Raw genomic sequence first — 22009 nt, forward strand, 5'->3', positions numbered from 1 at the left:
TACAAGGTTCTGCTCAGTGGGGGCACAGAACTGACACAAAGGGGTCCCCTGGACCTGTGAGGGAGCCAGCAGGGATTTGCCCAGTGGTGTCACGGAGTGATCCTGGCTTGGATTAAGGTCACGCTGAGAATTTGCCAGGTGGTCGCCAGGAGTGGCCAAAGTGCATCCTACAGGAGGGCTTCTGCTCAAATTCATACACAGTAGTAGACACCAAACTCCACATGGCCTTGCCTTCCTTTGACCCCAAGGGGTTTGATATGGGTCCCCAAGGCCCTACATTAACTCAGCTCAGCTATCTGCTGGAAGTCTCCAGCTCCTTCAGATGACAGGGCTCCCATGAGACAATGGCTAAATCTGCTCCTTTAAATGCAGATTCTGCAGAGAGCTGCCAGTGGGGCCTCAGGTGAGGCAGATCTGGGTTCTCCTGACTTACTGTTTGGTAAGGCAGGTTAGTTAAGAATCCCCGGTGCAATTTGGCTTTACTGTCCTATGTGTATCATGATCAATCCTTAAGCCACATGGGTGGCTTTAAGCTGTGTCTTCACTATGAAGCCTGGCGATTTAGAGTTTTGCTTTAACTAGGAAACCACAGAACATTTTTCTGCAGTTCAATGATTCACTTGTGCTTGTCTTTTTAATATGACAAGAGTCACCATTATTCAAAAGAAACTGGGAAACCACATCACTCCAGCATTTCATGCTAATAAAGGGCAACATGAGTGATACAGGGCTAAGAGTTGGTTTTTAAATCCCTAATTATTGCTTTAGAAGGCAAAGCTGTGTCAGAGGCAATCCAAGGTCTGAAAGAACGAAGCATAACATTTCCTTCATACATCACAATAAACAAGCTACATCTAAGATATTTGGAGATGGACGTATTTTTGAAAATCACATTGTGCCTGGATGAACTGAAATTGCTTAGCAATATTTCAGATATGGCTCTAGCCCACTGAAGAAATTTGTTATTTAATAAAAAGCACTTTTAGAGACCGAAGTCAACGTATCAGTACACTAAGAAATGTTTCAAGGGTCCAAATGTCATTAAATAATTATAAATATATCTTTAAAGTTATATGACCATTCACGTTAGCAAGTTACCTCAGATTTTACACATATTCATAATTTAAAAAAAAAAAAAAGAAAACAACACACAGCCAAACGCAAACACTATCTATACCATTATGGCTATAATAAGGTATTGCCATTTTGAGTTTTGCATAAAAGGAGAAAGGTGCAGGGACAAGGCAGGGGTGGTGTTGAGGGATGGGATTTCTTTTTGGTTAAATGGGAAAAGGAAACAAAAAAAGTATTAAAAAGTAAAATGAAATCATCTATCCCAATCAGTATTTTTTTGAAATCACTTTCTTAAAGTAGGAAAGAAAAAAAAAAAAAAAACAAGAACAAAAACTGAACCAAACAGTTCAGATGAGAACTCACGGCAAGTCTGAAAGCAAAGTTTGGGACAGTGACTCGGAATGGATGGTACTGTGATGGAACCATCCATTCTCCCTCTTTGCCCTTGATGTGCACCTCGACCGGTTTTGGAAGCTGGTCTGCAGAATGCACGGGTCCAGACATAGCCGCCACCACGAGGGTGTGTGGTATCAAAGCACAGAGAGGAAGTGGCTTTGCTCTTCTTCCTCCTGAACCTGGAGTCCACCTCTCTGACTTGCCATGGGAACAGATGATTTGTGGCAACAGGCCAAACAACAACACAACAAAAAAATACCTTTTTCCTAGGTTTGTAAAAGTACATTTTAAGTAGAAAACAACCTGGAACCTAGATAGGATGGTGTCTCTCGGGCCTTTTGCTTCTCAGTATCTCTACCCTCTTAACGGTTGGAAGATCATGACTGAGTGAGGGAATGAAAAATCTTCTAGAAAATAGGCACTTTGCAGATAGCTCATTGATATACATATATATGCACTCTCTCTATATATGTATATATTGATACATTTGGGATGCGGCTCCCAGATACCGCTGGGCCACTGCTGAGGAAATTTCAGTATGGTCGCCAAACAGATTCATCCATTCTGCCACTAGAATTCAAAACAGTTGGGGAACTGCTGTGGCTTCCATCAGCGTCAACACCATCATTCTGGTTAGGCAAATTTGGATTTAATAGCGTGCTGCCATTCGAGGTGGTGGTGCATGGCGGAAGCATTCTGGAAGGAGACCGATCTCCCCCCCGGCACCATGGGGAACTGATAGGATCCTGACGAAGTGCCATAGTAGAGATATGGAGTGCTGCTGGTCTGGAAGGGTCCACTCTGGCTTTGGGAAGAGCCGGGGTAGGGTGGTGGCAGGTAGGTGTGGTAGTGGGTGGTGGCGGACATACCGAGGGACATGCCTGAGGTGACTGGCGGGGTGTAAGTAAAGGTGGCTGGATAGTGCATTCGTGGGTTGGAGAAGCGGCTCTCAGTGAGGGATGAAATGCTTGGGAACTGCCTGGGGTCTGAAAAAGGGCCCAGTTCTGAAGCACCTAAAAATTATAACAGAAGATGGGGGGAAAAAAATCTGTAAATATCAATTAAAATAATGAGAGAATTTTTACAAGAAAAACAAAAACAAAAACAAAAACAAAAAACCTTTAGCTTCCCAAAAAGGAAGGAACAGCAAGCCACAAATAGACCTTCAAATGCACTGGTCACTACACAGTTTTGTTTTGTTTTGTTTTTTCACTTTACAGTACTTAAGTCCTTCACCCACCCCGCCCAGAGAATCCCAAAGGGTTTTAAAAACCCCAACGTGTGCTAGGTCTTATGTGTAAACCAACCCAACACACAGATTCACTCACCAGACTTAAGACTGAATCCTCATTGATTTTTTTTCCCTCTCTTTTTGTTTCTCGTTGCACCTCAAGTATTTGAAAGAGATGTTTTTACTAAGTAGGACAAGTTTCTTTTTCTCCACCCAATATAAAGAAATCCCAAAATGATCAGTTTTGCTATTGGTACTCTTGGCAGGGCCCCTTCATCAATGAAGGAACTCCAAAAAGATACCCTAACATGTTCCTATCACTTCTTTTCAGTTCTTAAAATCACCTATAGTCTTTGTTTTATTCATCATCTTAGTAATGGATGCCAAAAAAATCATACCAGATTTCAATGTATTCTGGAACTCTCTTATTTTTCTGGGGCAGTGGGGGAGAGTCTAGCCCTTAGAAATTCTCCTGAGGGTCATAAACTAAATAAGTAGGTTGGGGAGAAGTTGCATCTCGAGCCTTGATGGGTGACCTAGGGCTTATTCAGGCCAGGTGCCAACAGCCTCTTTTGTGAGAGGCTCCATGCCGGGCAGGCGGACAAGGAAGAGGGCGCCTCCCTCAGCATCCATTCACCAGGCCCCTGTGCCACATCCTATAGAATTAGCTTCAGGCTAACTCCAAGTGGTACCTGGAGGCAAAGCTTGTTTTGCTCTAGAATGTAAAGTCCCTTAACTTCTAAAGCCAACAGTGTGAATCCTTTGTAGCTATTTCTGGTGCTTAAACTTATAAAACCATAGTCATAAAGCACTTCATGTGGAAATCAGTGTTCTGAAATGCCTGAAAAATTAAGAGTGGTGTTCTTTAAAGACTGGGTTATGATTTTCAAAAATTGACAGAATTAGGACAAGGCCTTTTATGATCCCAGCGTTCTTAAGATTTTGTCACATCCAAAACCTTCCAAGTCTTCGCGTCTGCCGTGTTTGCTTTTCCTACAGTTTTCATCCGTAAGGGAAAGCACTTAGTGCTCCATCAAGGCCTCCGTCAGGAGGTACATCCTCAGTCCCGTTTTTATTGAACTCTTGTTCTTGGATGCTACAGTGTTTATTAAAGGAACGATCTTAATGGTTTTCCTTAAAGGTGCTGAGAGTTGTGGATCTTTGTTAAAATGCACACTGCCTGGGATCTTCATAAGGGCCAGGATGTGCGTTTGTCATCAAAAGCGACAATTTGAAAAGCGATACCTAGTTTACAAAAAGTTGTTCTCAGAAATCGGACAGTACCAATCAGCCGGCCCCGCCCAGCCCCACCCAGCAATTGTTAATAACAAGTCTCACCTGCCTGGCTCTTCTTACTGAGAGCGGAAGGCCAGAGGCAGAAGTCAGAGGTGGCAGTGTCATCATCTGTAAAATGAGGGGATGAACTCTAAGTTCCCTTCCGGCTCTAGCCACTCTATCACCACCGGGAACTCCGAGACAGGAGGAGAAGCAACAGTCTGAGGGGGAGGGGGAGGCAGAGAAGTTCCCACCCCTCCTGAATGCTTTCCCGGAATCCGCAGGCCCCCAAGCAGAGGGTGAAGAGCTAGTGAGCAGCTTCGAATACCAGAAGCAAACACTTTCAAGATGACACACCAAAACTCACACACTCTGGGCAGTTTACTCTCTGCTCTCTACAAAGTCTTCTATCTTCCAACGGCCTCTACCTCACCCATCCCGGATGCAAAATCCTAACCGGCTCCAGTGTTCAAATGTGGGCCGAGTGATTCTGACAGAGGGCAAACGGGAGCCGGTGAGGCGTAGGGTCTCTCAAGCCCCGTGCTCCCGCCCTCTGCGGAAGGAGCCACACGCACGACGTAAGGGCCCCGGATGTTCCTCGGCCGGCCTTTTCCTTGCAGAGCAGCTAGGTGAACTAGTGCTGGCGCCGCGAATAGTTCTAGGCAGGCCACCTCTGTACAGGTTAAGTTCAATGTTCAGCTCATGTGAGAGAAACCAGAATAATGTGGACAATCGCAAACAGAAAGAAGTCACACTGAAAACCCCACCATTTGCCCCCCACAGAAGCACGAAGCTCACACAGACAGGCTTGTCCATGTTAAAAAAAAGAAATGCTTCTCGTGGGTATCTGTCCTTAAAATATGCTGTAGTCATAATTAACATTCCATGTGGTTTCCCTTATTTTGATGCAGAAGCCTCATTAAAACCCTTGATGTGGGGCCCTGCCAGTAAACTCCAATATGGTTTTGAATTTATTCCTCTACCCCCTCACCTTCTCTATTTTACCTGAGACGTTTTGCTGATGTTTTTATTACCCATCACATGCCAGGATCACTGTACCTTTCTGGTTTATAGATGCCAGCTAATGGAAATTGACATTCATTTTTCAATTAATGAGCTCTGGTTGTGGTTTATAGAAAACAATGCAACAAATTTCTGCTAGGCTGACAGAATGTGGACCAATCACTTTGAGTCATGTGAGACTGTAATGTCTTGAGGATTAACTCCTTCTGGGCAAAGAGAGCTAATGTGGACTTTAAAGGGATTATACAGTCATTTTTATAACTAACAAAAAATGGGATTTTCTGGAATTCCCTTAATCATGTTGTGTTACCAAGAAGTGTTTCTGAAATATACTGCAGTGTGTTCTGCATGGAGAGACATTAACAACTCGTTACAGTTTCACAGGAGATCCTTTATGTGATAACCTAAGGTGAGGAGACGGAATTCTAAAAAGAAAAACATAAAGCCCTTCCTAATCTTCAGTTTATAATCATTTTTGCAGAAGCAAATGATATAATTAAATTTCCTTTCACTAAATAAGGTTGCATCCATAATTTTAATCTCTGTTTTTTACGTGAACTCGGTGTCCTTGTAGATGGCCTTCTACTTCTTCTTCTACTACTTCTACTAAACTATGCTAGTTAGCCTCAATACAACTACAAACTTAAAAAAAAAAAAAAAAAAAAAAAAAGACCTGGATATTATATCAACAACGGTAAAGAAAATGTATTATCTACTTATTGAGGGGTCACGGATAAAAGCCTGGAGAGTTCTAAAAGTACTAACACCTCAATCTAACTTTATAAATGTGAAAACAAAACTTAGTAACTGCCCCAGGGAGGTGCCTTGTCGCACAGAGCTCCCCCGAGCCAGTTTAAAAGTCCTGCCTCCAACTGGCTGATTAAATAAAGCCAGTACTGCCAGGAGTTACTTGAAGCCCAAGATAAACATGGGGCATCTTCCCAACGGGCTGGTTTTACTCGGCTTGGAGACAGGGCATATGGGACAGTAATGGGATATGTATGGAATAGAACACTTGGGTGAATTTTTAGGTAAACAAACTAAGAGAGACTTGAACAAAGTTTTGTACTTACAAAGTTTTAGACTATGTCCTCCAGATTCCCTATAGCACCCATTTACCCTCCTCTGCTGCTTGGGGTATCTGATGGCAATGTCCAAATCCCTCACCTACTGCTTGGATAATCAATTCTAAGCTAACCCATTAACACACAGGCAAGCTGAGATCCGGAGAAGGGGAGCTGTGTACACTACAGATCGTGCAGCCTGAAAGATGCAGAGTCATGACCTCTTTGCAATCTTAGTTACCCGTAAGGAATGTGGTTGACACAATCACAGGTCCATGCATTTCTTGCCTTGAAAATCTAACTTTACCTGAGTATTTCCCTAGGCTCTTCTGGAGCCTCTGTGTTACCCCCGGGAGCGTTACTATCTTTCGGATATCCTGACAGCTCTTTGAAGCCTTGTTGGAGCTAATCTGCTAAATCGTGGGCAATTAGTTCAGTTGCTCGTGGCATAATGTGAATGAGATTGAGGTCAAGGGTTTGATTCCCGTAGGACCTGCTGGTTTCCTACAGACGTGTTTCATTCCGGCTCCGCTACTGCACCTCTGGCCACGGTCAGATAGCCTGCGAAGGAATGCAGCTCTCATAAAGAGAGTTGCAAGAACCTTGCTCATTAACACAGCAGCAGCAAGACCTAATATACATGAGGAGACTATATTAATAAAATGAGCAGGAAGCTCAAATAGAAATAAAATCAATATTAAACATTTTTTTAAAGTCTTGCCTCTTCCTCCCCCAGCCTCCCCAAGGTCTACAGGGAAAAAGGAAATAGCCTCTCTTTACCCACTGGGTCATCAGGGCAAGCAGAAAGCATAGTGGAAGGAGTAAAACCAAAAAGACAAGGGGGAATAAGAGAGAATCCCTGATCTTTGGGTCCTGTGGCCTGCAATCCCCCACCAGCATCTTTCACACATTGCTTTCTAGTGCCAGTGACCTTGGCTCATCCCTGACTCCTCACTCAACAGTGGGCTGCTGAGGACAGGATTTGTCTAATCCTTGTTTGTCTCCCCCTCAGTGCTTAATCACAATACTACTGGACATTTCTAGGCCTTTACCTAGCACTCTCATATACACCTTCTCACTGTCTAGATATTCAGTAAATCAGGGTTGGTTGAGAATGGGCAAGGCGATCCCTAGAATGAAAGAAAACAGGAGTCTGGGAACAGTAACAGACTGGGCGCTTGCCATTTGGGACTGTCAGCTGGGAAACACTGGGCACGCCCATCATCTTCTCCCTGAAGCCAAAATGTCACACCCCAGCGGAGGCAACAGGTCAGGCACAGGAAAGGAAGAGGGGCCCTGAAGCCGGGGGAACAGAGCTGGCACAGGCAGCGTCCCTTGCCCTCCTCTGCAACGCGAAGGCATCCGTGTACAGAATGAAAAGCCATCATGCTTCCCCGCAATGAGGTGTTAACTTCAAAGCTTCATTGGGGCCTTTTAAATGGTAGGAGTTATTGCTTCGACAAATCTCGAATAAAGCCCAAGAACTTGTTATTGACCCCTTCGTGGCATTCTTCCTCTGGAAACGTATAGTCCTCAACTCGCCACAGAGCTGCTTTCTTGAAGAATCTTCTTCCCCTTCGACAATGTTTTTTGGCTGCCCTGCCCCACCTGCTCTATTCTATAATTCCTTTTTTCCCTCTGGTGTCAAGAGCAGTTCCTTCCCATATCTCTCTTTTGGGCCCTTAAGAGTTGCTACTTTACTGAATTATTAGCTGTTTCTTAGCCTATTCTCTCCCAACTATAAAGCACTGGGTGTAAAAGTCATGATTTCTTTTCCTCTCATATTGCTTCTATACTCCAGGAGCTTAAGTGTTTTGGTTTTTGCTTTTTAGGGTATGTATATGGATGGATGGAGATAATGAGTGAATAAGTAAATCAGTCTGGGAGTCAGGAACTCTGTAGGATAGTTAATACATTTCTGACAAGTTAAAAAAATAGATACAAAAAGCGTTGAAGCAATACTGACATCAGACCTAACAGCATCCCAATACGACTCCGAAGAATCCATCCTTATAAAACTCTCTTTAAAGAGTGGTCGAAGCTCTTCCTGAGTGTCATGACATCACTGGACCTCACGTTTCGGACAGTCCATCCCCACTAGTGAACAGATACTGCTGTCTCTCCGCTGGTGTCATTCCCAGTACCCTCAGAGCCAGGATCAGGGTACCAGTCCGTGCCGGGCGCCATGCGGAGAAGAGATGAGGGAGCAAGAGGGCCAGGCCACAAATACGGGACCTGAGGGAGGGGAGGGGAGCGAGCCCACTCTTCTGCTGCAGGACCCTAGGGCACCTGCTGTCACCGAGGTGGTGGTATTTATGTGGAGTAGGTAGAAAGGTGACAGAGGGTAAAACTCACACTCTGTCTGAATTTCTGGACCAGTAGACAGAGCAAGTACGTGAGAGGCATCAAGAATCAGAGGTGACTTTTACAGATGAAGAAACAGAAGCCTAGACACAAGGTAAATCTGAGGTTCTTCTGGCTCTGCTGCTCTGACTCAGCCTGCCAGTGGGAAAATGTGGAGGATCGGTCTCGAGGGTTCTTAAATCTGCATTCTGTGGAAATGCATAGGGACAGGGAGAAACCTCCTGCTTACACATCGCCTTCTCAGGCCACACAGGTGGCAGAGCCTGACAACCACCCCCTCCCAGGCAAAGGTCAGCCACCTTTCACAACGCATGATGGGACACCTCAGCCATGGAGGGGAGGAAATGAGGAGGAGGCTACTGGCATATTTTCAGAGTCATCTGTTCTACTTTTCCAAGGTCATGTCCCACTACTCCTCAGTATGAACTGTCCTCTTCGCAGCAGGACATACACTCAGGACCCTCACAGGAGCTTTGCTCATGCTCTCCCCAGACTCATGGCCCCCAACTCTTCTCTCTGCCAGACCAAGTCTGGGCAGGCACCATCTTTAAAGCTCACCCATACATTAAAACTTCCCAGGATGCAAAGTCTCATCATCTTTTTTAATCATATACCTCCTGAACTTTTTTGCACGTAAATTTTGCTCCATGCATTTTAAGGTATTTATCATTGTTTTTAGAGAAGTATTTTCATTTTCCAGCTGAAGAAAAGTAAATTAAGGATAAGAACCATGTATTCTTTTAAATCCTACCTACATAGTATGATGCTAAGACAGGTACTTCCAAAAAATGTGCCTCACAGATGAACGACTAACATAGTCTCAAACAGGCAATAGAACAGAAGCAGAAATGCTATGTAAATATTATCCAAAAATCAATTTTAGACTATATGCAGAATAGTACTTTGCATTTTCCAAACTGAGGTTTTAAAGGATTTTTCCATCAATTTTCTTAATTTCCCTGAATTTGTCCCCTCACACTAAAATGACCCAGTATCTATCTCTAAATTAGTTTTACTTGTAATTACATTAGGTAATAATTGGAAAAATATACCCTATGTGGAAGAAGTGTAATAGATCATACCGATGAAGAAGAAACCAGCAAAAAGGAGAATGTGAAACCAAATTTTTTAAGATAATGAAAGGTCAGACTAGCAAACTCCATAGTTTTGCAAAAGAGAGGAAAAGTGCCTCAACTATCCAGGATAAATATTTATTTTCCGTGTTGTAATGAATTGTACTTTTCCACTGCATGCTCACAAAATCTGGAAGACCAGCTGATCCCAAGGCTAAGAAAGTATGTTATGCTGAAGGAAAGAGAGAGGGAAAAAAACAAAGAAACAACAACCTGGCAGTTTCCAGAAACTTCAGCCATTCCCTAAACCCACCCAAATTTTGAGGATATTGTTGGAATAACATATTTCCTCTTTTGAGGGGAGAGGAGGCCAGCGGTAGGAGATGTGGGAGTGTACATGCATACACATAGGGAGGGAGAGTAGGAGAGAAGGAAGGAACCAGAGGGTTGGGGGGGGCAGGGAAACGGAGGAAAAATGAGAGAGATCTTCTTGCTGGGCCTTGATTAAGAACTTTTTAAAGGCTAGGAAGGGTGGGTAGTCTTTGAAACCAGATCCGCTGCAGGAAGGAGGCCAGCACCCAGGACACCGTGTCTTTCAGAAGAGGCCACCCACGGTGCCGTGGCGGTCATATGACTGCTCTGTCACATCCTGAAGCCATTTCCAGCCCATGCACACGTCTGTGCTCCCATTTAGAGAGGATGGGATATATTGGGAACACACATATGGAAACACTTTCAGAGAATCAGTTTCCATGAAATTCATAATGAGCCAAGTGGCTTCAGATGTGGTTGCGTTCCTCCGATTAGCCAGAAAAAAAAAGGGGGTGGGGGAAGGGGGGTAAAAGTAGGGAAAAAAAAGGACAAATCCACCCTTTCAGACCTTATTTCAGTTTCAGAGAAATTAAAAACCACTAATGACTTATGGCTACCTGGAGCCACAGTTAAGAGAGGACACACTAGGAAAAAGAGGGAAAGAGGTTTAAAAGCAGTAGTCTTCCCCTCCTAAAAATAACAGCTTCAGTATCGGTAATCTTATCTCCAATCACGCGGAGGCTTTCCTGTGATAGTATCTGCCTCCAGTGGCAGGATTCATTCTCCAGCGGGCAGGAGGCAGTGCGCATGCGCAAGCGGGGCAAAGGCGGGGTGGAAGGGCCGGTGAAGGATGCAGAGGGAGGCGGAGGTTCCAAGACCAGCTCTTATTTGATAACATATGTGGCCAATTAAGATTATTTTAAAAATTGCAACTAAATGATAAATTGTTACTAAGTAAATCTTTCAAAAAAAAAAAAAAAAAGCCTGAATGCAGAGGGGACGGCCTGGTATTTTCCTGTGGCCTGCGCGAGTGGTAACTCAGACTATATTAAAAGCAGAAATTTATGAACTGGTTGAGATGTTCTATATTAGACACCAAAGCCTGACTGATAGGAGGGCATGAAATACAAGAAAGGAACAAATGGGGGAGGGTTTTTAAAGAGGGACCTATAACTGAGTATTAGTAAGTTAAAACATTATTTTTGCATCGAAACAAAAAAACAGGCATAGTATGGAGTAAAATTCACATGAATTTTAAGATAAAATGAGAAAAGTGAAAGTGCTCTCCTTGCAGGAGCTGGGGTTGTTTGGGGTTATTTCAACAGGTTGGGGAGAGCAGGAGCCATGAAGGAACCCTGGAGTTTCCTCTGCCCTTTGGGGTACCTCAGTGGAAACATCTGAGGAGAGTTTCTCTTGAGTTTGGTAGCAAGCCTAAGCCATCGTGTAGGGGCGCTCTGACTCCAGGTTGCTTGATGATGGGCTGAGAACGGCACTGGCTGTTGCTTCCCAGAGCAGTCTTCGCTCCACTCCAACCAAAGGAATCCTATACGTGATTTAATAGTCGTGGTATCCCATGCCGTGGCCGGTTCTCCTGAGAGGAAGGACTGGCTAACCAGATAACTGAGAGCGGATGGCTCTGATTGGCAGAGGATCTCTGCTGAAACACTCCTACCTGCATGACGGCACTGAATCCTCCCCTGGCCCTGTGAGGTAGAACGTGTCACTGACCCCACACTGTGATGACCAACTGAAGCTCAGAGAAGTGAAGTGATTTCCTCAAAGTTGCAGACCATTAATGGGTGGCCGGGACCTGGCCCCAGACCTGCGGAGCTCAGCTACCCCATCTTGTCTTCCAAGCAGGGAATCAGTGTCATTTTCATGGCAATTCTAACTGCGTGGCCACATCCACCTGAAGGGCAGTGATGGAAAGAGGCCTGATCAAAGGTCAGAGATAGCCCTGGGGATGGGGATGAGGACAGGGATGAGGATGGGGATGGGGCAGAGATGGGGATGCGGATAGAGACAGGGATGATGAGGATGGGGACAGAGATGGGGATAGAGATGGTGATGCAATGTGAAACGGGGAGGCTAATACATGCCATCAATTTGCCACGCTTGACTCAGCCCCCAGATTCTCATGTAGTCTTTCCCACTAATGTTCTAAGAAATCTTGTTTTCTATTCGTCAGGTTCTCTCTTCGGATAACGCCCTTGTAAGTGTAACCTGGCAAAAGGACACAGCAAGTAGCAAATGTCTCCATCTCGAAAGGAAATCCCTTCCTACCAGTACCACTTGAACTAGTGGAGCCAGAGAAAAAGAAAACGGAAAAGATTGGGTCCAAACTAGAAAAGACATGAGTTGAGAATCACTATCCCGAAAGTCCCCATTTACCCCACCTAACACCCAGCTCCAGTCCCAACTGAACTATTCTGTAAAAAAGGACAGCAGATCAGCACCACAGAGGCCACATTCCACCAGCCCGTAATGTACACACTGTGCTTCCAGCTTGAGCTTCAATCCTCCACCTCCTAAAGTAGTTAGAGCTCTGCTCCTTTCAGTCTAGCACCAATCCAGTCTCAGACTCTGCCTCCAAGTACAGCACAGAGCACGAGAGGCCCAGGGGAAGGAAGAGTCAGCTCCAGGCAGCAGTGCCACTCAAAAGTGAAGGAGCTCAGCTTTTTCAAATATCATTCCCCTCTAAAGGCTTAGCACCCTGGTATGTTCCAATGCCCTGAGGCCATCCTGGACCTTAAAGGACCTGACTCAAACCACCCAAGGCCTCGAGACCCAGAATTTGAACCAGATCACCACAGTAATATTCAGTCTGTGTCAGCTGCAAGGCATACAGCTATGACAGACCTAACACCATCCATATTAATACTAGGATCAAAGCCACAGGCTCGAGCCTCCAGCTGTAGCCTGCCAGGACCCAGCCTATGTTTGCCATCTCTCCCTTGAGAGTCAGATGTACACGCTGACCTGCTTCCCAGAGCTAGGCCTGAGCTGCTCATGCTGTGGCACGGTTCCTGCCCTGGGAGGAAAACACAAGGGGCTTCCTGGTCAGGACAGAAGGTTGCCTTAGAATCAAGACCTATTTTTGTGTGTGTGTTGGATCCTCTGCCCACACGGCTTATCTAGGTTCCTGAATCCTTGTCTTGTGCAGCTTACTGGGTCCTCAGGATTTTCTTGCTCATTGCTGCCTACATGTTCTGGGACTTCATGTCATGCCTTTTACTTAAGTATGTATATATTTCTAGATCTCTGTAGACACACAACAAACATCTGCTGCAATGACAGTCTTGTCCCAACTTACCTTTCTGGTCTTGTCTCTCACTGCACTTCATCAACTCACAAACCAGTCAGACTGGACCCTCTTCCATTTATTGTACTCCCCACCCCCCACTGTCACTTCCTGCCCTGGTTTACATGATCACCAGCCCCCCCACCCCCAATCTCAGTCCCTTGGAATTCTAAGCAGCCTTTAAAGTCTACCTCACCAGGGTGCCTGGGTGGCTCAGTTGGTTAAGTGACTGCCTTTGGCTCAGGTTATGATCCCAGGGCTCTGGGATCAAGCCCCACATCGGGCTCCTTGCTCAGTAGGGAGTCTGCTTCTCCCTCTCCCTCTATCTGCTGTTCCCCCTGCTTGTGCTCTGTGTCAAATAAATAAATAAAAATTCTTTGAAAAAATAAAAAAATAAAGTCTACCTCACAATCCACTTCTGCTTCAAAGATTCTGCTCATGTTCTTGCTTTAGCCCACAAGGACCTCTCCTTCTGCACTCAGTTCTCCATTCCTATCTCTCCTAGGGCGCAGACAGCAGTCCTTCTCACTGCCTTCTCACTGCCACTGGCCTATAAATTCCTTGAGAACAGGCTCTGTCCAACTTACCTTTAAGTCACTGTGGCTCTTCTCAGAATGACACACAGAAAATGTTTAAGTGTGGGGGTGGGGGAGGAAGAGACTGTGACCAGTTCTCTGACTGTGGGGTGTCTGCTTTCTGATTTCTGCCTGCCCATTTTCAGTCAATTGCTTTTCCTGAACTACAATCCCTGTGCTTACCAGGACCTCAAGGGCTTAGGTTAGTTCCAGACTCACGACTCTGCTCTGACCACCAGTTTTGGGGTGCAGCTATTGTTCTAGACCTTGCTCCCCGGTTTTCTCCCTTATCCTAAAAGCGAAAGCTTTTTCTTTTTTCAGCCCAAGCAAAGTATCTTGTGCCACATCAACATTTACCCTCAAAAGTAATAAATAAAAAAGAAATAATGTCTCAAATTCACACACTGCTTTTGAGTTGTCCCTGCTTTTATGTACATCTGGCCTTACCTTCACAAAATGGTCCTGTGAGGTAGGCGTCACAGATACCAACTGATCATGAAGTTCCATCAAAGAAACGATGAATCATTTCATGAAGTCAATTAGCGGCAGAACCAAAATGAAGTTGTTGGGTCTCCTAATTTGTGCCCCTTTTCCCCACTGAGCTTGTCTTATTAACATCTACTACTTTTCATCCTAATAGGAATCCTAATAGGGGAAAGGATGGCATTTCTTTAACAACAAGGGAACATTTCAGTTGAATTTTTTAATAAAGTGAGGACAGGCATGCCTCCTCACATTGGAGGTTTAGATTCAGTAACACCAGAAAACAAACTACTGACTTTTATTTAACTTAAAAACTGATTCCCTTCGCAGAGCATTTCTTTGCTTTGTTTCTAGAGTTTAGCCTAAAACCATGTCCAAGAGTCTCCACGCTATCCCGAGACAATGCTCCTAATAGGACTTCCGAATCCAAAATTCAGTGTTACAGTAACTCATTCCTCTGACTGTCTCAGAGTTTTTCCACTCAAGCCTTGCACACGGAATTAACTCAAAACTTCTGCAAGAGAAACGTCCCTTTTAGAGTTTGATTTGGCATCAGTTTCAAAGAGCTGTTTGTATATTTTAGAATATGTAGAATTTTCCTTTGATTGAAACCTCTCTTTTAACAATGGACAAGAGATGATTTCTCTTCTGAGTGATTTAAACAAAAACAAACACATCTTAGTTACATAGAGCCTTGTTCTCAAAGTGGTTTTTTTGAGAGAAATCAAACCCTACAGATTGTTAAGCATTTGGCAAAAGCCTTCAAACAGCCAAAGCCAAAGAGTGAACTTTTCCTTATTGTAGGAGATAAACAAATACTAGAGCAAATCGAGGAAGAAGAAAAAAAAAAAAAGAAAGAAAGAAAACTAGGACCTCCTTTCACTTTCTCCTGTGCTCGATAACACTCCCCTCTCAATACACACACACCCACCCCTTCAGAGGGGTTTCATCCTCAGTGTTTACTTCTGGTGCTATAGTAATAAACTCACCACAAATGGACATTTCCAACATCTGTTTGTGGCTGCTCCCAGATCCCCTGTATTGCTTTAGGACATGAAGCCCTCTGTCTCCCAAGTGTAAACAGACACACCTAATTATGTATTGAGGTGTCTGAGAAGAGCTACTTGTTTTGATGACCAAAAGAGAGAGACAGAGAGACAGAGAGCGTGCGCGCGCGCAAGCCAGCCTGGTCTGCGCAGTGTGCTGTGGGACAAACAGTAGTCCAGTGGGAGCTCCTCCTCAAACAGTGGAAGTTCTCGGCCTGACACACACCAAACCCCAGCCCTATTTTTCCCAGCCTGAGCATACACTGTACTGAGGCTGGTCTAGATGTGGACCAAAACAGCCAATGACTGGTCAAAAGAGACAGTGCTGTCCACATCCAGGGCAAAATCTATTCCATTTCTTCATAAGGATTTAATTTTAGGATAAAAGAGGAAAGAGCAAGGGAGGAGGAGATAATTTGAGGGTAGCGTTTTTCTTCTTCAGATCACAGGGACCATGTACAACAATAACAGAAAAAATGTCAGCACCCTACTAGAAATGTAGCCGGAGAAAACAACTCTAGCGTGTTGACTACTAGCCAGGGATGTGGGTTCTGGTCACGGCGCTGTCCCCAGCAAGCAGGACAGCCACCTGGAGTCCCTTCCCCTCTCTGACCCCCTCGTTCCTTGTCAGCAAAATGGCAGGATTTAACTAAGTTGTCCCCATGGATTTCCAGCTTCAAAATTCTGATTCCGTTACATGTGAGGCAACCTTGAGAATTGCAAAAATTTCCTTAAAAATTCTATTAGAAATACTGTTCCTCCATGAAAGGTGTACCTTCATTAAAAAATAGTATTACAGTTTTTTTTAAATGAGGCATATGCACTGTGCATGAAATACCCAGGTTTTCTCTCCAGATATGAATGCGAATTAGAAAATCTAGAATATTTTTCCACAAACTGAAAAAATATAATTGTTAATAACCGTTTGCGACAGAAGCCAAAAGAAAATGGGAACGAAACATACCTTGTACGAAAGCTTTTCACCATTAAATTGAGCGGTAAAGAAGGTTAAAATTAGCTCTAGGCTCACACTTTCAATGGGAAATAGAATGTGAGCTATTTCTCTTTCCTTCTTGTTCTGGGTTCTTCGAATTAAGTGGTATTGATCAGAACTAGCTGAAGCTACAATAAATATTTTACACCAACCTTTCCAACTTTTGCAGGATAGGATGTATTGTTATGCCTCACTCCAGTAGCCTCAGTTTCCTGTTCCACATATAAAAATATGAACTTTGAGGTTCTAAGCTTTCATTAATATGTACAATTTTAATCTCTAGAATAAAATTCAGATTTATGAAAGGAGAAGATAGATTGTTTCCACTGTTATTTCTGGCAGGAACTCGGTGACTTTTACTTTATTTTGGGACTCTGACCTTTATAAAGCATGAACATTGGCTATTATTAAGGATTGCTGGTGTTCTGTCCCCCACGTGTCACCTGGAAAGACCAGTGCGGTAAAACTCCCTCTGAGGATGACACCCAGCAGGCTCTGTAGCAAAGTCTGGTTCTGACAGGAGGAGACCCCTATGACCAAAGCGTAGTGAGGAAAGCACATTTGGAACAAAAAGACTCGGGGTTGGGGGTTGACACTCCTGCTCATTCACTGTGTGACTTAGGCCAAGTCTCTGAATGTCTCCAAGCCCTAATTTCCTACTGGCAGAATAGAGGCTATAGTGATATCTACACTCCAATGAGCTGTCATGGAGATTAAATGAGACCGTATCTGTGAGAGTGCTTTCTGTACGTTTAAAATTCTTCTAGGGGCGCCTGGGTGGCTCAGTCCGTTAAGCGTTCCACTCTTGATCTCAACTCAGGTCATGATCTCAGGCTTACTGGAATAAGCCACATGCTGGGGTCCACACTCAGTGCAGAGTCTGCTTGAGATTCTCTCTCCCTCTCCCTCTGTCCTTCCCTCAACTCAAGCCCTCGTCTCTAAAATACATGAAACTTAAAAAAAACACTATCTAAATATTATTATTATTAATGTTAAGTTTTTACCATCACCTTTGGACTTAGTTTTGCTTTAACTCTCCCCATTTTCCTCAGCACCTGATTTGTCTTGGAATACATGGTGTTGTTTATCCGGAAGCTTTCATTTCTGCCATCAGAAAAGCCACTGTCACAGATGACCTGGTTGTCCTGAATCTTTTCAACTTCCTTGCTCTCTGGAGTTCCCAAATTAGAGCAGAAGAAGAAATCAAGCTTCCCCATGAGGAGGCTTCCTCCTTCCTGATAGTGCCCTCAGTTTTTCTTCACATGCCCCGTGGCACCTGCCCGAGTCTCCCATCTCCTGGCTGACCCAGCCTCCAGGCCAGCATCCTCAGAGAGAGGCTGGAATCCACCTGTCACCTAGCTGCACCAGGCTGTGGGCCTCCTCACATCCCACATGATGCTGTGGGGGGACTCCACGGTCCTAACTGTCAGGGCTCATTTGTACAGATCTCTTCATTCATCCCATGTCCCTCAACACTCACCTGTTTATTATCTGTGTTAGAACTCACCTGCCCCATCTGTGCGTCACTGAAGAGTTTTACCTCAAGGTGAATGGCTCTAATGGGCCTTCTACATACCCTAAGTGGTCTTGCTTATTGGATTTTTATAAACTTTCAGAAAGATCTGTTTAAAGCATTTAACTAGAAGTTCTACTATTTATAGTTTGAGATGTTACTTTTTTATTAAAACGCTGGCAGGCAGACCCTTGGGCGGGGTTCACTTTGGTGAAACAGTTGTTCTCTTTCAGGCATCAGGCAACATGGTGAAGGAGAGCATGGTAGATTCCAGGTTTCTAGTCCTAAGGTCCTACTTTTATCTGGTTACCACTTCTATGGTGAGTTTCAATATTATATTGCAGTGTGGCAGCAAAGAAGAACAGTAGCCAAGCCTTAAGGATGAGGACGATCAAGACCATCCCTCCTCTGAAGAGGAAGGGAATTAACTGCACACATTTGTACCATTGAGATTTGGAACTCCTGGCTCCTAGGAAGAAAATACCCCTCTTCCTAGAAGAGCACACTGTCCTTTGATTTTACTCCTTTCACAAGTAGCTTCCCCCCGCCCCGCCCCTCCCAGTGGTGTTACCTGTTGCTCCTCAATTTAGATTTGTCTCTTCCTTACATTGTTTCTTTGACTTCTATTCTCCATTACTGTTCTATTCTAAAGGACAAAGCCAGGGAGAAAGGTTAAAAACTAGGTCTGACAGCCCAAGAAACAGCCAACCCATTACCCAGAGTTCTAATCTGTAAAGTTTTTAGAGCCCTGGGACTCATTCTACCTTTCCCATCCTAGGAGAGGATGATAACTCTTTGAATTGTATCTCATTTTGAGTCCTTTGGGTTTCTAAAACTCAAAACAGATTCATCAAATAAATTTTAAGTAGATTAGATCACTGCTCCCAAGATACTGATTATACTGTTTTCCTTCTTTTCTTTAAAAATGGTTAATATGGGGCGCCTGGGTGGCTCAGTGGGTTAAAGCCTCTGCCTTCGGCTCGGGTCATGATCTCAGGGTCCTGGGATCGAGCCCCGCATCGGGCTCTCTGCTCCGCTGGGAGCCTGCTTCCTCCTCTCTCTCTGCCTGCCTCTCTGCCTACTTGTGATTTCTCTCTGTCAAATAAATAAAATCTTTAAAAAAAAAAAAAAATGGTTAATATGGGTTTGCAGCATGCATACTTCTGCACCTTGGGATGCCAGGAAGAAAAGGAGCTTATGCCCATGGAGAGCAGGGCTTTTGTTACTTTTCAAGTAGGAAATGTTAAGAACTACTCGTATCTTCACAAGGTCTTCAAGCTAATTTCAAGAGCCACTAACTGAAGGTTGGTTGGGGGGAGGTGGTGGAGGGTGTCTCTTTAAGGTACAGGGTATGAAAAGAACCTAAGAAGGCAGTGATAGCTGACTACACACTTAGACTAATCATCTCAGCTGTTTAAACTTCCTCCTTGACCCTTAGTTTCTGCTTACAAAATCTGACTTAGAACAAGTTCCTCCTCCCTTATCAATTTAAGTTCTTTCCAATTTCAGATATGCCCCCATTTCTCAGTCCTCTGGGATGAAGCTGTTCTGGATTGTTCCTCCATTCACAGGGAGGACAAGTAACCGTGCCTCATCTAGCTTTACTTGGCTCAAATGCAAAATAGAGGCACGCAAGCCTGAGGCTTGCTCAGGGGTCTCCTCACCTCAGGGCTGTTACACACGCTTCCCGGGATGAGCACCTGCAGAGCCAGCCAGCTCACACCAGTGTGGCCATGTTCATGTCACCCCAGCTTAAAAGCAGTAAATGGAATTAGAGTATCTAAAGGCTACAAGAGACCTAAAAATGTGCCGCCAATAGTTGAAGAGGCTGAGGAGAACACACAATGCGGGTCAGTCTCCCAAATTAATCTCCTCATTGTGCTTCACTGCACTGAAATCTGTCTTTGCGCGGTGCCAAGGAAGGGGAGCTCCCGGAAATAATCAGATTAATGTGTCAATGAAAACTACCAAACTGAGCACTTCAGCTCTTACAATGGATTTCTGGCCTGAATTTTCCAGGTTGCTAGTTCTGCATTCACCCAATAAATCAAGCGATTCCTGAATTACTGCTGCACTCTGGGATGTGTGAACAATGCCTAAAGGTTAACTAACATTTTAGAAGATGTAATATTATTCTTTTCCAAGTAGACTAACAACTGGGGGAAAGCACCGCTAAAACATGTTGATGATGGAGGCAAAAGCCCGACTCCTGTCCCACGCATCTCCATCCCCACAATTTCCAGGCAAGCATGAGCCCCTGTCCTCCCAGACACTCTCGCTTCCTCCCTCATCCTCTTCCACAATTCACCCTTGAACAGCCAGAGTGCCCTTCTGAAACTAGAAATCCATTTATATCGACCCTGCTTGAAATCTGTCCATGGCTTCTCACTGCGCGGACCAGCAAACCCAAACAGGCAGAGGCCCCCAGGGACCTGAAGCCTCCAGCTCATCTTCTTCATGCTCTAGCCACCAGGCATTCCTCTTTCCACCCCAGGGCCCTTGCACCCGCCTTCCCCACTGCCTGCAATGAGCAGCACAGGGCTGACTCCTTCTTGTAAATTTAGAGCTCAGCTTCCTCATAACATTGCTCCGTTTTGCTTTCTTCACAGTACATTCCCCTAGATAATACTTTCTCATTTTCACTTGCCTGGCCTTCCCCAGTAATTGCTACCATTTATTACCAGGCATTATTCTAAAAGCCTTACATGCTTTATCCTTTCACCTATTGAGGTTGGTGGTATTCTAACCCATTTCACAGATGAAGAAATTGCTGTACAGACAAGCTCAGTAATATTCCCAAGATCATAGAGCAAGTAAGTAAAAAAGCCTGGATTTAAACCCAGAGAGTCTGGCTCCAAAGCCTGAGTGTTTAATCACTATATCACATGTCAGGGGAAAAAGCCCCCTGAGTTTTTCTGTCTTACTCATCACTGTATCTCCAATGACTAGAACAGTCTCAATAAATGAGTAAATTTAATGTCGACAGTAATTTGTATTAATGAAGATTTTTATCATGTGGTCATAAAATACTATGATTTGCAACGAGCTCCTCCTGGGTGGTTCAGTAGGTGAAGCATCTGCCTTCAGCTCAGGTCATGATCCGGGTCCTGGGACCAAGTCCCACATCGGGCTCCCTGCTCAGTGGGGATTCTGCTTCTCCCTCTCCCTCTGCGCCTGCTTATGCTCATTCTCACTCTCTCTGACAAATAAATAAATAAAATCTCTTAAAAAAAATACTATGATAGCAATGTTTCACACTAAAAGGAACTTTGTTATAATTCTAATAATATTTTCTCTAAATATATACTTTCTTTAATATATATAATCTGGTCCTCTGACCCCATTTATTCTATTATTAATAAAATTCACCTATTATTTTGTTTTCATAATCTTTAACTTACAAGATTCTCAATTCTCCGGTAAGATAAACTACATTTCATTATAACCATTCTCAGGGAAAGAGGGTGTAAAATAGCTAAGTTACATAAAACCATGCAAAGTATGTAAAATATCAATAAAATAAAGTTTTTTGATGTTAATAAAGCCGTGGTTTCAAAACCTGTCTACAGACTCGGACACGCATGCACATATACAGGGCTTCACCTTGAACAGAAGTCAGTTATGGTCAAGGGTCAAGGTCTGAATGTATAGTTCTTTGGCAGTAATTAACCTGATCCTAGACTGCTCCTCATCAGAATCAACTGAGGCACAAGACAAAGCTTTTCTTAGCATCTATGGTAGTTCTTCCTAAGAATTCAGTTCGTAAGTCAAATACTACATTAGCCTTTATTGTTATTATGGGTGGCAGTATTTAGATTTCTGATGTGCTGACTGCTAAATGTTTCTAAGAGAAAACCTAACCATGCAGGCCTTATTTTAGAATCCTAGACATTCCGAATGATGGGCCTTGGGGAATATCTAGCCCAACTAACTTATTTTGTGCGTAAGGAACCTAAGGCCCATAGAGATTAAGCGAGCTGCTCAAGAACTCAGAGGCTCATCTAAAAATAGATCTCAGGGGGCGCCTGGGTGGCTCAGTGGGTTAAGCCGCTGCCTTCGGCTCAGGTCATGATCTCAGAGTCCTGGGATCGAGCCCCGCATCGGGCTCTCTGCTCTCTAGGGGAGCCTGCTTCCTCCTCTCTCTCTGCCTGCCTCTCTGCCTGCTTGTGATCTCTCTGTCAAATAAATAAATAAAATCTTTAAAAAAAAAAAATAAATAAATAAAAATAAAAATAGATCTCAGGTTCCTCAATTCCCAGCCAAGTGCTATTTCCACACGCTGCCA

At 44.2% G+C, this 22009-nt stretch overlaps 1 protein-coding gene across 1 annotated transcript in view; it reads right to left on the reverse strand.

Annotated features, from left to right (window-relative positions):
- Positions 1–1374: 1374 nt before the first annotated feature.
- The window catches only part of LOC111147562 (runt related transcription factor 2), a 206863-nt gene continuing 186228 nt past the window's right edge, over positions 1375–22009 (reverse strand). The window contains 3 exon segments of the mRNA XM_022503664.1: positions 1375–2189; positions 2191–2483; positions 4040–4105. Coding sequence (XP_022359372.1) covers positions 2004–2189; positions 2191–2483; positions 4040–4105 — 545 coding nt within the window. The 3' untranslated portion in view covers positions 1375–2003.

The sequence above is a fragment of the Enhydra lutris genome, unplaced genomic scaffold, assembly GCF_002288905.1.
Source record: "Enhydra lutris kenyoni isolate GAN:26980312 unplaced genomic scaffold, ASM228890v2 scaffoldscaffold17, whole genome shotgun sequence".
Classification (NCBI taxonomy): domain Eukaryota; kingdom Metazoa; phylum Chordata; class Mammalia; order Carnivora; family Mustelidae; genus Enhydra; species Enhydra lutris.